General features: G+C 39.3%; 1 protein-coding gene across 2 annotated transcripts in view; it reads right to left on the bottom strand.

The window, feature by feature from the left end:
- LOC130172113 (dynein axonemal heavy chain 11) overlaps nucleotides 1–16,753 on the bottom strand; it is a 39,385-nt gene that overhangs the window by 2,919 nt on the left and 19,713 nt on the right. For both annotated transcript variants that reach the window (XM_056380543.1, XM_056380542.1), the window contains 27 exons: nucleotides 16,373–16,515; nucleotides 15,340–15,501; nucleotides 13,539–13,772; nucleotides 13,228–13,374; nucleotides 12,986–13,099; nucleotides 12,757–12,900; nucleotides 11,722–11,904; nucleotides 11,495–11,596; nucleotides 11,254–11,388; nucleotides 9,819–9,992; nucleotides 9,416–9,651; nucleotides 9,159–9,281; nucleotides 6,366–6,570; nucleotides 6,054–6,218; nucleotides 5,682–5,822; nucleotides 5,203–5,373; nucleotides 4,655–4,777; nucleotides 4,373–4,566; nucleotides 4,134–4,282; nucleotides 3,928–4,055; nucleotides 3,347–3,574; nucleotides 3,061–3,252; nucleotides 1,893–2,021; nucleotides 845–1,087; nucleotides 565–747; nucleotides 362–477; nucleotides 13–125 (listed from right to left, as the gene is read on the bottom strand). In XM_056380543.1, coding sequence (XP_056236518.1) covers nucleotides 13–125; nucleotides 362–477; nucleotides 565–747; nucleotides 845–1,087; nucleotides 1,893–2,021; nucleotides 3,061–3,252; nucleotides 3,347–3,574; nucleotides 3,928–4,055; nucleotides 4,134–4,282; nucleotides 4,373–4,566; nucleotides 4,655–4,777; nucleotides 5,203–5,373; nucleotides 5,682–5,822; nucleotides 6,054–6,218; nucleotides 6,366–6,570; nucleotides 9,159–9,281; nucleotides 9,416–9,651; nucleotides 9,819–9,992; nucleotides 11,254–11,388; nucleotides 11,495–11,596; nucleotides 11,722–11,904; nucleotides 12,757–12,900; nucleotides 12,986–13,099; nucleotides 13,228–13,374; nucleotides 13,539–13,772; nucleotides 15,340–15,501; nucleotides 16,373–16,515 — 4,377 coding nt within the window. The remainder of the gene's footprint in view (nucleotides 1–12; nucleotides 126–361; nucleotides 478–564; nucleotides 748–844; nucleotides 1,088–1,892; nucleotides 2,022–3,060; nucleotides 3,253–3,346; nucleotides 3,575–3,927; nucleotides 4,056–4,133; nucleotides 4,283–4,372; nucleotides 4,567–4,654; nucleotides 4,778–5,202; nucleotides 5,374–5,681; nucleotides 5,823–6,053; nucleotides 6,219–6,365; nucleotides 6,571–9,158; nucleotides 9,282–9,415; nucleotides 9,652–9,818; nucleotides 9,993–11,253; nucleotides 11,389–11,494; nucleotides 11,597–11,721; nucleotides 11,905–12,756; nucleotides 12,901–12,985; nucleotides 13,100–13,227; nucleotides 13,375–13,538; nucleotides 13,773–15,339; nucleotides 15,502–16,372; nucleotides 16,516–16,753) is intronic.

Genomic DNA, 16,753 nt, shown 5'->3' with positions numbered 1-16,753 from the left:
CTGGGACCTCACCTGTGAGAAAGGACTGAGGGTTGAAGAGTCCTGAGAGCCAAACAACTGCAGGGAGAACAAAGTCTTGAGTCCAGCTGTCGAGCTCACGACAGCTACACATTAGATCACTAAACCTATAAAAAAATTCAAATTAAAAAAAAAAAAAATTAACAGCATGGTGTATCATTGGTTGACACCATTACAATGTGTCTGCCAGGTAATATTGGCTTTATGATTCAAGACATTTTTAAGACATTTTTCTTTAATTTAAAAACAGTTTTTGTTACTTTGAACAGTGCAGTGTTGTGGGGAAACATAGTAAAGGCCAGATGGAGAATAAAATACAGTATTATTTGGAAAGAGTAGTTACCATTGTGCCAGTGTTTTAGTGGAGGGATAAGCCAGTCTGGCCCAGGAATCTGGGACAGAATCATTGAACAGGGCAGACTGCAGAGTTTCCATACTGGCAGTGAGGCTGAGTTCTCCCTGTGGACAGAGGAATCCTCATAAATGACACAAGATCTTACTGGTGATAGAACAGAGATTTGTTAACAGTGTCACAATAGACTGTACCCTCAGACCAAGATCTAGCTCATTAAGGGACTTCCTTATTTCTGCTAGCAGAAGATTCATTTGTTCACACTCCTGGAAACACACTAAAATGTAGGGGCTTCGCTCTGTAGTCTTTGTGATTATCTCCGCCATGTTATACTCCTCAGGAAGCTTGTCAAGGATGTCTTCGATGACACACTTGACCTGATAAATATAATAAACATGGTTAGGTTATTTATGCAGGTAGGTCATTGTATCCTAAGCTGTTTTTCTCTAGTAATAGTTCTTTCTGCCTTCACACCTTCTCCTCTGTGCTCTGAGCTGCCCCCTGTGCTCTGGAGGAGTCCTGTGGCTGCAGTTCCAGCAGAGTCCTTAAGAGGTTGTCTGAGGTGACAGTGAGGCACTCGAGCTCAGCGTTTGGATGTAGACCATACAGAATGGGATTTTCAGATGGGAGATGCTCGTCAATATAACTGTGGTAACCACCATAGTCCATGAATGGAGGGGCCAGGAACCCAGGACACAGAAAGAGCTCTCCTTCAAACTAAGAATTGAAAAATAATTAAGAATACAAAGATTAAAAAAAATACAGTAGAGCACAATATTTAATGTACAGCAAAAAATTATGACGATGAAAATTTAACCTAAACCAATCGCATAAATTTTAGCAAAGCTTAATGCAAGCAAAGCTTATCCTGTGTGTTTTAGAACTCAATATGGTGGACGGCAGTGCATGCACAAGCAATTTGCTGCACTTACAACAAAACACATTGATCGATGTCTGATTGTTCAAACTGCTTTTTGGGAGGAAGAACGGTGGCATAGCCTGATAGAAAAGGTAAACTGGCAGAGAGCTAATCAGTCCTCAGTGGGAGTGAAACAGATGAATTCCAAGTGAAGCATCTATCCACTAAAAGTACCAAATAATCTGCTAAATTGCCTGTAGTGGTGTGTCATGCAGCAGCTGGCAGTCAAATTTGGTGCAATGCACAGAGTGGTGACATTTCCTAGGTGAGGGCAGAGAAATCAGCAGTAGCAAAGACTTTAAGTGCAATATTGCAGTTTAGGTTTACATCCCAAGAGGGCACCCTTTACCCTGACAACAACAACAAGAAATTCAGAACTGCACATTTTCTTTACTACTTTGCATCACAACACTGAACATGAACCTATGTCAAGTCTCTGTCCAAATGGATTGTATTGAATGAGTTGAATGAAATTAAGATTTTCTAAATTTTGAAAATTATCAAGTGAAACCATTTAAAATTTATAGTGCAATAGTTTTGCTCGAACCAAACAGAAAAAAATTAATGGATTCCTCTTAGACTGCAACATCAACACTGACTCACCATTTTTGGATGCATGAATTCTTGCAGGTAAGAGTTACATAGTCTTCTGTCCCAGTCATCAGTAATGTGTCCTCCATACATGATCTCTCCAAAAAGAAAACACAAGTCCTCCCAAGGCACCTGCATGGACTATAACAGAATTAAGTTTGTACGCAAATATAACTTTGCAAAAATAATAATACTGTTTTCCCTAAATAATTAGATACACTATACAGAGTGAAGACAAATGTTATAAAAAAAAAATAAAAAGGTTATTAAAAAATTTCAGGATCATCTCACACTAGTTTTATTTTTTCTGTATTATTCCACTCCTTTCAAATCATATCTTTAAGCGGTATCTATATGATCTCTTACCAAATGAACTTTTAATAATGATAACTGTAGGGAAATGTAACAAAATTATGTTTCTTTACACACACTGATCTAAGGTATGACAGAAGAGTCTTTTCCTCAGCAGGAGATTATGATCCGTGAGGGTGAAGGAGGAAGAAAAGAACCTGTGATTCATAACAAATTACAAAAGCTGGAGGTTCACAATCATTTGTACCTGTATTGTTTTGCAAATTGCTTCCTTCATCAGCTCTAATTGCAGTGATCACTTATGTAGCGTTGTGAACTGTCACATTGGCTGCATGTAATTACATTTAGGATAACGCTTCATTGCCCTCCTAATGAATTCTCTGTATACGCACATACAGGTTACTGTTTGGTTAACATAATGAAGGACATTCGTTTTTGGAGGGCAGAATACCTAGGAGACATAATTGGTTGTGACCAGAGTAATAGGAGTTCTAAGAGAAATGCATTAGGAGTTGTGAGGGGTGCAGCACCCTAAGAATGGATTTTTTGTCTTCATGAAATAAAGCTAAATTATAGGTTGCGTTGTAAGAGAAGAAATGTAGAAAAAAATATGGGAATGAACATTTTTCACAAATAACAGTGGAACAAAAGATTTCAATAAGTAATTGGAGACACTACTGTAATTCAGCATCCCAGTCTGACAATAATGCCACTGCAAACACCATTATCATTATAAATTTACACAGCTTAAGAAAGTAGTAGTACAAAACAAATTAAAAGTTTTACTGCTATCAATAAAAAATCTGGTTAAAATATAAATAAAAAAATGAAAATGTAGAATTATATTTAAAAATAGTGGTAAAAGTACTTTTGCGTTGGCCTCTAAGTAGTTGTACAAGACATTTGCTGAGATGGTGAGGTCTCCATTGTTGATTGGGTAGTTATGGTTCCACCCTTGGGAACCAAATTTACGGCGCTCTGTAACACAAGCATGAAAGAAGCAGAGGGAGAAGAGCATCGAGTTGAACTCCTGTTCTCTGGTACACATATCCAGAGTGTCCTGAAAAGAGAGCAAGAGCATAAGAAATACAAATTACAGTGAATGATATTAAACGTAATATGTTTTCAGAAATTAATTGAAATTTGCAACGCACTTGACTGAAGTTGTTGAGGGCTGTATGCAGACTGGCATTCATGCCAGTGGGTGGCTCACTGGTGATTTTTATGGCATTCTCCAGTATGCCTCTGGGGATCACATGCTTCTCAAGGCTTGGTGCTGGTTCCCCAGTGATAAAAACCCTGTAGTTGGGGTGACTGTCCACCGCTGCTATCTCCAGAAGAGCATCTAGAGAGGGCAGCCAGCAAGCCACGAGGTGTACATTCTGGAAATTTTCAAAAACATGTTATACAAAAAGTTTAGGTTATAGGTTCATAGAATACATTTTTAAAGTTTTAATTTATAGATATGCTTGTGTTCGTATGAGGAAGATTAACTCCAAAAAAGATCTCCCCATGTTCTGAACTAGTAAGAAAACCTTCAGTGACTTACTTGGCTCCCTTTAAAGGAGGCATTTATGGAGCTGATCTAGCCAATTATGTTTTTTATTGAACCAAATTGAGTTTATTTCCCTTGCTCAGGGGGTGAGATAATATCATTAGATGCATTACAGGCTGGCTGGAAGAGCAGCCTGAAATCACTAAAGTAATCTAGTCACTGAATAGTAAAATTCCCCACCTGCAGAATGACCCAGTGTCCCAGTTTAGAAGCATTCCTCAGAGCCCTTTCAGCTACTTCCTCCTGCCCTTGTCCCAGGGACACATTGTGCAAAGTGCCCTGGTCAATGGAAAATCCCAGCTTCAAACCTGCAAAGAAAGAATATTTTGAATAATTATCCCTACCAAGTGATCAGTATGCATAAATAACAAACAGTACTCTAGTACCTAATTTCTCTACATCTTTGAGTGGATCCACTCCAGGTGAGAGGATAAAGAACACAGGGGTTGAAGGGACACTTTCTGCATATAACTTATCAAATTCCAGCCTGGCAGCATCCAAATATTTTTTTCCCATGCTCTCCTCCACAAAGTTCCTGCCAGGAAGCATAGTCAAAAGGAGAGTGAGCTGTACAGAATACTGTTCAATGCATACAAATACAACTATAATTTGGTCATTTACTCACCTTAGTGTATAGGTCATCCTATCAGGGCGAAGTGCTCGAAGGATAATGAGCTTCTGGAGGGAACTCTTGTTCTTCCATTCCTGGGGCAGTCTTTCCTTTTCAGGACAACTGGATTCAATGATCTTCCTCCAGCGCTTTGGTGAGCTCTCCATGTCTCTGTCCAGTCCACTGAAATTCTCCATTGTAGAGATTGTCTATATCCAAATAACAGACATTGTAAAAAAATTTCTTAGCTGTGTAAAATGGTAAATAGTGTTGAAATGTTTATAGCCTGTACTGTACCTTAATGGCTCCCCAGGTATATGGAGAGAGGAAGGACACAGGACTACATTTGCTAGCTTCCATAGGAAAACGCAAGAGGAAGTCAAATTCCTGAGCATCAATCAGGCCCTGTTTGAGCAGAATCTGAGGGGAAGGACCAAGAGCAGTTTGTAATGATCTGTGTTGCATTGATCTCTTTTCAGTCATTCTTACAACAATTGAAGACTGCAAGAAACTCTGGCAAAGGGATTGGGTAAAGTCCTACAGGCTGAAAAAGTGCCTCTGAATGTGAAAAAGCCAAATGAAGGACAGCCTTCGGAGCACCACAGTTCCTAAGATGAAAACAGTTGGCGCAATGACAGATAATTGCATTATGCCATCAGAACCAACCCCCTTGTCAGAACCAACTGTCTGAACAGCAGCTATGGAGCAAAGTGTGAGAGGTAATCAATAGCAGCGTATGGTCCTGCTGACTGCTTTTAATTGAAGTTAATGTGGGGGCAGAAAAGTACTTTGATTGATGAGGATGACAGGAGGCCCCACCTTTGAGGCGGCCCTGAGTCCCTCACCTGGAAGGCAATGTGTGACAAGAAGGTTAACTTGTCTCTCTCAAACAGGCCTTGGCTGGTGTACAGGAATACATAATAGGTGATGGCCTCAGTGAGGGTGTGCACTCTGGTCCTCACATCCTCATCCCATTCTGCACGGTCCATCGCTTTGTTAAACACTGAGTTAAAGCTCTGGAACACAACCAAAGGGAGGATTAGTACTATCATAAGGAATACATACATAAAACCACAACCCAGAGCTCTTAACTGGACTGAGAATTAAACAATACAAAACAAATGCAGATGTTTTGGTATAGAAACACACATTTAAGTTGATTTGTACAAACAGGGCTGTGCCTAAAATCTTCATCACTAAGAGAACCAACAATCACAAACACTAATTAAAAAAAAACAATGGTCAAAGGAGGTTGAGTATTGTTTGAAATAATGCACCAAACAATGTTTGTCCCCTGAGAGTGCTTCAGGGATAAAGGCTTCACCTTGAGAGAAAACTGGTACATGGGGTTAATCTTGCTGAGGTCACTGATGATGAAGAAGAGGAGTGACGCTCTCTCAGCTGCTGGGCGGTATAGTTCTCGAGCCTCGTTGATCTTTGTCTCGTTCTCTCTGGCCTCCACCACCTGCGTGTTCCAATTGCGCAAAATGAGCTATTAGGCTCTCAGTCATGCTCCAAAACCCTCTCATTACACATATTCCCAACTACACATCATTTGCAGCTAATGCCATAAAATGAGGCGCTTGCTGCTGTGTGGCATTCAAAAACACTTGAGTGACAAAAAAAAACCAAAAAAACACATGTATTCGACTACAGTCTGAGAACAGAGAGGACCCTGTTGGTGCAATAGCCTCACCTTGTACTGAATATGAGCAGCTGTGGTCTTGGTGTTCTCAAGTTGCTCCACCAAAGAAATATCACCCAGAAAATTACCACAGGCTGCAGAGAGCCGACTCAACAGGTCATCTTCCAAACTCTTGAGCTCAATCTTGAAGTGGTTCTGTTGTGTGGTCAGCTTCATCTTGGGCAACAATACACAATATTCGGATTGATGGATTTTTCTATTTCATATTATAGATTGCCGTCTTGCACTGAAAATCACTAAAATCAAAATGGCTTAGTGTAGATTTAACAATGTACATCTTTGATCAAATGCTTAAGGGTTCACCTTTAGGGCTTCCAGGTCGGGCCTTTCCCGGGACACTACCTGTCCCAGCAGCTGTTCTTCCAGGCCTACAGGAGTCACTGTGAAATTGATGAGGGTGGTCTGGGCCTGGAGCTCAGGAGGGAAATGGGGATTGGCCAACTTGGTGTGCAAAATTAGTTGAAAGTTACTGTTGTATTCACACTCTTTGCCCCCAATTTGAATGTACCTGGAAAAACAGGAGAGTACAAGTTTAAAAAAATGAGCTGAAGCCAATATCAACTTACAGTAATTGCTGTGTTGTTATATTCCTTAAAGAAAGGTCACTAATGATAGATTTAATGAAAAAAAGTACACAACCCAAATTTTATGAAGTACAGGAAGTGTTCTTTAAAACGTGGCAAAACTCACCTTTACTGCTGTTGTAAAAAGCTGTTTGAGGAATGAAGCTTTATACCTACTTGAAGAATGAACCCTAACTCAAGGTCAACTTACTAGCCTTTTCTGAACTTTCAGCTGTATAACACAGCCTTCATCTTAAAGGACTAAACAAGAAATGTATTCTTGCATGTCTGTAGTTACAAAACAAAGTTTAATGTAAATACACTGTTGCTCATAAAGTTGGAATACATTTTTTTTTACCTCTCTCCATGAAATGAGGTAATTGGGACACATAATGTAATCATTGCACCTGGTCAAAAGTGATTACTGATGAATTTAAATAGGAATAAACAGAGGATTGTGTCTGAAAACAAAATTATTTCAACTTATGGGCAACAGTGTATAATAATGTTTATATATATTATTATTATATATATAATATATTATATTTTCTGCCCGTCAAGAGCAAAGAATCTAAAAAAATGGCGAGTGAGTTAAGTGTGCTCTAGTTGGTTTTGGTTTTCCATCAATAAGTTTTATTGCGTTAACTTTCAAGTGAGAAAGTGAGGATGATTAGAAATATCATCAGTACTTTTCTCTAAAGAACGCTGCAGGTGATTTATAAAATTATAAAAGAATGATGTTGGGATGATGATGATGATGATGATGATGATGATGATGATGATGAGGAGTACTTCAATTGCGGCAGTGCAAACCCTATCTGTTTGCATTTGAGCTTGTCGACCCCACGCTTTCATGCAACTTCAACAGATAAACTTCATGTAGACTCCAAATGTCACTTATAGTGTAGACAAATAATCTTGACTAAATATGAAATATTAACCACCACAGCAGCCAATATTTATCTGTTCCTGCATTTCAATTAAATTAGCACTGGCTTGACGAACCTGGTGGCTTTTCATTTTTCTCTAATTACCCCTTAGATGTCAGGCAAGGCCCCAATTTTACAGCACAGGTTCCTCATGGCCTGGGTCTGGTTCAACTCTATATCTTCACAAGCCAGAATTAATGTACTATTGATAGAACCATTACTCCACCAAATTAAAGTCCTTGCTGATGGATTGGCTTGTAGTCTTCCGTCAGCCATGAAAGGAATAATTAGTATTCATTACTTCACACTCTACAACATTCCAATTATTAATGAACTTCAGCTGTGGAGCCCTACCAGATCCATCATGGCTGCCCCTGCAGGTTGTATTAATCATCGACAGAAACAAGTGTGTGGGTCATCTACAAGGGATAAACTTATAATCAGATTTACTATGATGAATTGTTACGTCTGGACAGACAGGACTTCAGAATAAGATCAGTGAACATGGACCAAGATACTCAATAGTCATTGTCATACATAGATGAGTGCAAAAAAGATGTAAACATTTTGAGAAGGAAGTCAAACCAGTAGGTCATATAGAGTATTTTCTATTTATTTTCTGTAGGTTATCCTGGATAGAAAATTTGCTGGATTTTGCCTTTTGAGGGTAACTGGTAACTGAACAAAGGAAGTAGATTTCAGTGGGCAGCGGGAGTGATGTTTAAGTTTGAAATCAGATAGATTTACCAAATACAAGCAAGTACAAGTTTAGATGGCATGTGTAAGTTGCTGATAAAGATTTTAAGTCAAATAGTATCTGCGGTAAAGCCTTATTTATGATTTAATGACACAAAATACCATAACATGACCTCATTACTTTACAAATTACATGTTATGATTTAAGATAATCTAGATGAGTCCTGAGTGAGTGTAAAGCTGCTAAAGTAATTCCTATTATTCTGTTTCCAAATAAATAAATGCAGAAAAATGCCAACAAATCAGGGTTATGAAATTACTGAAGCTGAATTGAGTTTGCCATGATGATGGAGGACCCATGAATTTAGTGTGTTACATGCCAGCTCTTTGTGGCAGACAGGAGTCCTTATACATAACCATGACTGTCCTCAATTCAGCTTTTACACTGAAGCTCAGCTGTTCAATATTCATCACATCTAAAGAACATGAACACACAAATATACATCTATCACCCCTCTTGAGCGGCTAATCAATATGTTGGCCTCAGGGATTCAGAACACGTGCCACAAATTCATTTATAATCTAAAGAGTGAGCAATAATAATGCATTCAGTCATGTCTTACTGGTGTTTCAATGCTCACTGAGAGTCAACCATCTGGCAAATCTGCTCCTATTGTCTCACACCACAGACACATTGTGATGGGTTGTGGGCATATCGACTTGAGTATCAACAGTGATATAAAAACCATACATTGATTTAAAATGCTTTTGGTGTGTAAGAACAAAACAAATAATTTTCCATTGGTGAACAGGTTTGATGCCTTATATCTGCATTTATTTCTTTTATCTTTCTCAGCACAATCTGTACAACATTACTAAAAATGTAATGTTGCAGTTTCACTACTAACCTTCCTCTTCTGATAGTGTTTCTGGCCAGTAGAGGCTCCAGGACTGGGTCTATTTTTTCTGGTAGATTCTCTATCAGAACTGTATCACCACAACCAAGGGCTTGTTCAATCACATCTAGATACCTGCTGAATCAAAAGCAATAGATTAAAAAAAACAGAACAAATGTATTCTGACATGCACATTTATAATATTAGCACTCCCTGGTATATTAAAACAGGCCACTGTGATTGCAAATAGATAGATAGCTCCTTCTCACCCTTTTTGTCCCAGCTGCACCACCCTCTGCTCTGACCCTAGCCGGTTTCGGATCCACTTGATGCCCTGCTGCTGTGGGTCAATGATGAGTGGCCAACGCTCACTGGTGGTCAGGATGGCAGCGTTCTCGGTGGACATCCTATCATTTGGCAGGCCCTGGTTATGCCAGGCAGCCACAGTGGCATCATCTGTAAGCATGAGGATGGGATCCAGACCGTCTGTCAGGGGTGCAGAGACCTGGAACAGAAACCAAAGAATGATGTCACTCTAGTTGGAGAACCAGTGGCAGCTGAGACAGATGAGCTTCAGTTCATAGACTTTACAGTAGATGTGTATAGTGTGAGACAAAGATTTTACTCTAATATATAACTGTAATCTAAAACAGTAAAAAAAACTGACCATACCTTCTGAGACCTAAGGAAAGGGATCCATGCATTGTTAAGCAGATCCACACGATACTGCCTGGTAAAATAACCCATGTAAGAGACGAATGCTGAAGTGAGGAGGACATCACCACACAGGGTTTTCTGTTGCTTTTCATACTGAACAATTGCTTGGGACCAGCGCTCCTTCTCTGACTGTAAGACACAAAGACCAGGCTTCAATATAATTTAAAATATACACAAAAAACTGATTCCTCTGAAGACAGTTAAACCAAAGGACTAAAGATGAATCTACAATGCAGAGAAATTTACACGCTGGGCAACTTCCCATTTATTTTACAAACTAAGAAAATGTAAGCAGTAAAGCATACAACTGCAATTCCCTTAAAATAGCTTTAGAAGTTTGATTCACTCAGCATCAATTTAGCATTCATTTAAACCTTCAATACTATGACTGTGACAGCCCTACAACAATAAATCATGCATGACATTTTCTTATAAGGGGCTGTGGATCTAGAATATGTCACATAATAAATTCTCAGACAGTTAAAAATCACTATAATTTTACTCTAATGTATTATGGATTGCCTGTAATATCACTCAGTTCGGGGTGAGACACTGTTAATTTCCAACAGCTGTTGAGGCTTTGAGGTAAGTTAATGATTAAATATAGACGGCCTGATTTATTAGTCTGAACACTATTGCTTCCAGGTCAATGCCATAAAGACAAAACATTTATCTTGATATGCTTAAAAGCCAAGCTGTTCCATGCAAACTACATTTATTTTGTGGAATAAGAAAAGTTGAACTTGGAAAATGGTCACTGAAATGGCAATCTTTTTTTCATATTAGCATCCATAAAGATAATAGATACCGTAGCCCAAAACGGCACGCACAGCAATGCAAAAGACTAAAATATATGCAACACAAGACATTTATACATTTGATACAATTGCATTCCATGACAATTCGTAAAAGAAAATCTTGATAATCAATTATTATTACACCTCAGACAAACTAGAGCTTGTGCAAGGACTTTAGCAAAGAAATACACACACATACACACACGCGTGCACACACACACGCTGTCTGCTGCACTGACTGAGAGCAGTGTTAGTGTAGCGTTATTGCCATCTCTCTTCCTTTCTCCATTTGGAAACCGTTCAGCCAGCCAGTTGCCCAGTTCAGCCATGCGTTTTCTGTGGTCCAGCCCTCTCTACCTGTCTCACAAGTCCACGATATGCTGCTGGGCCAGGCTGTAAAATCTCCCTTTGCCTGAGCTACTCATACAAATGTTAGGCTATCCTGCCAGGACATAACAACTTCTAGTCCAGATTACTGATGCAATTTGATTACCAGCACCTGTCCATGCATGCCTCCGGCAAATTGACAGTTTACTTTATGCCAGGTCAACCACAGTGACACCACCAAAACTCCTCTATCTCTCCGTGTTTACCTCTAAGCCCTTGACTAGTCGGTTGGCCAGCTCTATGGTCTGGTTGGTACACGCCACCTCCTCCTGACAACTGATTTTCTCAGCTGTAGCCCTTTCAAACTGAGCTGTTAGGCTCTGGACACTGGCATCAAGATCCTGGAGAAACAAACCAAAAGGAAGCCATGGAAATGAAACACTATTAAGAAAATCTAGCTTTTAGACTAAGTGACTTAAATAAGTATAATAATAAAATTTCACTCACCACCAATTTCTTTTGAACTGATAGCAGTTTAGCTGTTGCCGTTTCTAGTTCTGTATTAGCTTGTGATAATGCATGCCTCTTTGGAATGACCTCACAATAAATCTAAAAAAAATGAAGCACACCTCATGAAAAAAATCTCCACGATGAAGAGCAAACCTTTCAAAAAAATGCAAGAAGATGCATTCACATTTATTATAACTGCAAGTGATCTGAAGGCATTGCCTGACCTCGTAGTATCTGACAATGTTTATAGTCCAGGCACAGAGACCAGCTGCAGCTGTAGATTTCGTGCGAACTAGATCAGGGTGAAACTCTGGGTTTCTCAGATACTGCTGTTTCACCACAGTCAAACAGGTCTCAGGGATGTGCTCCTTGTCATATGACACCAGGGCCTGCAGGAAATCATCCACCTGACAGACATAAATATAAATACAGGGGATACATTAATACCCATAATGGAAATCTGGGCCTATACCAGACTAAAATCAGGGGCTGTATCAAAAAAGGCCTTCCTACTAAAAATGGAGTACAAGAAACAGCCCACACAACAAGGATTATAACTTGATCCCATTTCTTCATTAGACTCCACACAGATGAAATAATCTCTGTTGTGATGTGAAATTTCTGAGTTGACTTGGTATGTATGAATAGTTAAAGTTTAACACTCCAGTCATACTGGAAGATTATACTACACACTCTATGACTATATAGTGATACTGAGAAAGCAAACTGGTCTAACAGTGACTACTTGAATATATTTAGATATATACTGTATGTAAATTTGTAAAATAGCCTCTCTTTTTTCACCTTTTACCTACTCACACCAGCTGTTGAAAATAACCTTTTTAGCTTATGCTGTCATTGATTATTTTAATTATTTTAATTATGTATATAAGAGGCATGTATCAGATGCATCTACATTTTTAACCAAATTCAACCAACTAATACATTCAGAAACATGAGGTTTAAAATGCTTAAATATACTTTTGGAAAAGAAAGAATTAACCTTCATTTCATGCTAAAATTCTTCTGGCTTTTAAAAATCAAGTACATCCTTTTATGGTCACACTTGCATTAATAGTCGGTGGAGGTTGCGAAACGGGTCAACACACTTGCTCTCCTAGTGAGTGAGCATATTCATAGAGCCATCCAGCTGTAATGTGAGCACTGGAGAGATGCTGGGCAGGGCCAGGGTCAAGGCCCACACACAAATTAGATTGGCATTAATCAGGCAGATGTGATTGACATTATGACAGCTTAACCTTGCCCATGAAGGCCCGTGCCGCCTTCCAGCTCCGATCCTTAGGCACTCGACCGCGGGGGGCTAGCAGAACCATCACAGCTGCCGCCACATTGGTCACTGCCACTGGAGGGTTTGGAAAGGCCTTCAGCTCCGTAAGATTCATCTAAAAAACAATTATAAACATTATATAATCTTTACAATGACTGAAGATTTGATGGAATTTTGCCTAATTTGATAAAATGAAGCACCTTGTTGAGGGTGTCTAGTGCTGCTGTGGCAGCTGTCAGTGATGGCTCTGCTTTGGCTAGGTCGTTTTCACAGTCCTTCTGTTTGACTGATACTTCTGCCTGGATCGCAGCAACCTTTATGAAAACAACAATAATTAATTAAATCACAAAAAGATTATGCAGTAAATAGTGTGATATGGTGTGGTATGAAGAGTGCAAAGCCAAAAAGTATATGACAACCAATATTTGACAGGAAATCTCACCTTTTGTGCCTCGACATCTGCAGCCTCTCTCTTGCTTCTAACCCTCTCAGTCTGCAGTCCGATCTTTGTAATTAGAGCTTCAATATTCTGGTTTTTAAAGGTCAGTTCAGCTTCTTGGGATGCCAATTTGGCTTGTAGATCCTCAACCTTAAAGAGAGAACAATGATTACATATATGTCAGTGTGTATAATAGCAGGTAAAAACCCACACCGTTTAAATCAGAGACTAATAATATTTCTATTTTTTCTACCTCAACCTTGTACCTTAAACCCTAACATTAGCCCCCTCCAGTATATAATAAAGACGTTTACCTGAGCAGCAGTGGTTTGGAGTTTTTGAAGGCCACTGTCAAGCCGGTTCATCTTGTGTTGTAGCTGAGCCCGGCTCTTCTCCAGAAGGTTTCTGTACAGGGTGATTTGCTGGAGAAAACTCTTGGGGGTGGTGTAATTGTACCTCTTCTCATTGCGCTGGTATTTTTCACTTGCCTGGTTGACACTGGTGTGAACGTAGGCCATGAAAAGACTGATGGATTCCTGGACGGCAGGCTGTAAAAATAAGCAGACAAGGGGGGGAGAGGGGAGAGCAGGGCGAGCTGGATTGAGTAGAGTTTAACATCCACAACCTGATGGGGACTGAAATATTATCTTCATAAATTTTGAATTCATCTACAAGTTTTGCCATCTTACTTGGCTGGCCCTGACTTACTCAATCTGAAATTTAGGTGCAGCTACCAGGAATGATTAGGCTTTGAAACCTCTATGAAAATAATGTGTTTAGACCACTGACATGCAGCTTGTAAGACATGCACACCGTTTACATTATCTCTGATGCCCTCCAACTTTCTAAACGCTCTTCAGTTGCTGTTGTACTACATTCAAACGAGGTATTCATCATATGGTGCTCAATGACACATAACTTCCATTAATCATACATTTAGCGATCAATTAAAGCAAAAACAAATGAGCAGAGAATACAAGGATCAAGCCTAAACATAATTCACAAAAAGCCATTGTTAATGATCATGGAGCCAGTAGGAAAAAAAAAATCATTATTAATTAAGATCTGACATAATGCTTTTTGACAAAGCATGCTATGTTCAGTTGAGATGCGAAAGAAGTTCTCATTGATTGGCCATGTGTAACAATTATTAGTGGGTTGTGCATTTCAAACTTTAAATAAATGATCATTTTATTTCTTGTATTCCTGCCTCTTTAAGAAGATAAACAATCATTAATGACTTTAAATATAAGGTCTTACATATTTGTGTTTCAACTTTTAAAAATATTTTGTTATTAATGTACAAACTTGCACAAAGTTCTTTATTTTTCCATAAAATTGTATGATTTATTATATTATTCAAGTCCTCCTATGTGTCTATTACTACAACTTTCCTACTAGCACCACGCTCAAATAATGCTCTATAATCATTAGCTCTACCTCTCCTCACTTATAATATTATGGCTGGCATTGCTTCCACTACTATTACGAAGCACTAACACTAATAGTGCCACAACTTCTTAAGTACTCCAGCTACTTCTTGATAAAACATTTTTTCTGCACATGAACATCCACACATGGACAGATTTAGACACACACATAGTGGAAAGTAATAGTCTGGCACATGTTCACATATGTGATGACACTTCCTGGTTGTGACAGCTGTGCCTCCTTAGAGGGTCGTTATGTGCTTAATCACTCTTCTCTCATTAACATAAATGATCCTGGGTTGTGATCGTTCCACTGCTATGATGGAAAACAATGATATGCCTGCACTCACTGTGAGTCTCCAGGCATGTGTTCAGCAATTTGTCAGTACCTCAGCAGAGAACTAATGATGAGGGATCTATGGAAAAGTTAATCCAGCTGCACCGTAGTAATTAGAAGGTGTTCATTTAAGTCTAACTCAGTCTGGAATGTGGGGGTACATGGCAAACCAAGGGAAATACTGCAAATCACACGTAGAGCTGCATCTCTGACAGCTAATACTACTATCTGCAGTAATATCACACACATGGTGGAAAGCAGAGAGCCAAAAACATTATTATTTCATTCAGAATGTCTATTAGAATGAGAGAGATGGTGACATTAAGAAGTTGGGTTTAAAGGCCTGACCTCAATGCCTTCAATCTCTTGGATGAACCTGTAGCTGACTGACTGCAGAGCATCAGTGGTCCAAGGATGGAACCAGTTAATGGTGGTGCACTGGACAAGGGCTGGGAATCGACGTGCCCTAACACGAAGAACATCGCTCACAGGAGACAAACACAGAACCACCTACAAATAAGGAAGCAGGGAGACAAAGAGTCATCTAGACACACACAAAAAACATATATGTACAAAGGTACATCCCCATACTTGAACACATCAAAACATACAGCCAAGTGCACATAGGAAAATCAACACAGATCACAGATATCACAGATGCATTCAAGAGGGGAACCCATAACTGGCAGCCCTTTGTGCCCCCATTTGCCATCACATTGGCATGTGGACAGGCAGCCACATTCCCAGTTGGCTGGAGCAGACGGTGACGCTACCAGAGGCCCTGGCGCACAGATTAGCTGGACGGCATACGTGTGTACTGAGACAAGAATTTCCTTCCTTTTAACCCCTACAGTTTGTCTGGCTCTGTTTATTCAGCCTGTCAAACATATTTAATAATATAACACAGCAGTTGCGCTTTTAATTTTCTAATTCAAAATGGCTAGAGTAAAATTTGCTCATTAATTTCTTATTGTGAATGTTGGCTGTGATGGCACATTTAAGTGCCATCAAAAATGTCATCCTTAGTATATAAGATAAGAAGATAAGAATAGGTTTTTCCTCAGCTGCTCATTTCTAATCTCTTCTTTACAATTTTTGTCTTCGTGGCAAACGTTGCAGCTATCCTGTAAAAATCTCTATTTTCCCGATCTCTCTATTTGCAAAGATTCTACCACCCTTGGTCTGATGAAACCATTTAAAGCCCACTTTATGACAGACTTGAACCGAAACATTTTAAGGTTCTCTCAAGATAATTGTTAATCGTTAATATTTTATCAAGACAAAGACTGGAAAAGCAACAAAATAACAGTATATTCAGAAGATAAAGTTAGAAGCACTAGTGGATAATAGAAGATAGTAGAGGGAATTTGAAAGACTAGACCGTGAGCTGTAGTCTGACTCGGTCAGAAAAGAATCTCCAGCAGTTCTCCCTGTTGTCCAGCAGTCCGAGGGCTCGGACCTCAGCTCTCACACCCAGCATGATACCTTCAGTCTCCTCCTCACTGAAGAGCTCAGGAATTTCTCCTGGAAGGAAAGGCATAGTCATAATCACAGAATGAAAAACTGTAGTGATCAATATTCACCGTACAATGTTATCATTTTAGAATGACAGCAAAGACTGAATAATTTTAATATCTGATAAGGTACATTAATGAATTGAAACACACAAAATGGCAATAATACATACACACAGCAGTGTGATGGGGATAACAACACACAATTCTACAAGCACTGTTCTCTCAGGCCGACAGAGCTGAAAAAC

Source organism: Seriola aureovittata, chromosome 7 (assembly GCF_021018895.1).
Source record: "Seriola aureovittata isolate HTS-2021-v1 ecotype China chromosome 7, ASM2101889v1, whole genome shotgun sequence".
NCBI classification, from domain to species: Eukaryota; Metazoa; Chordata; class Actinopteri; order Carangiformes; family Carangidae; genus Seriola; species Seriola aureovittata.
Note: the sequence above shows the minus strand (reverse complement) of the source record. Positions and strands in the feature narration are given on the sequence as shown.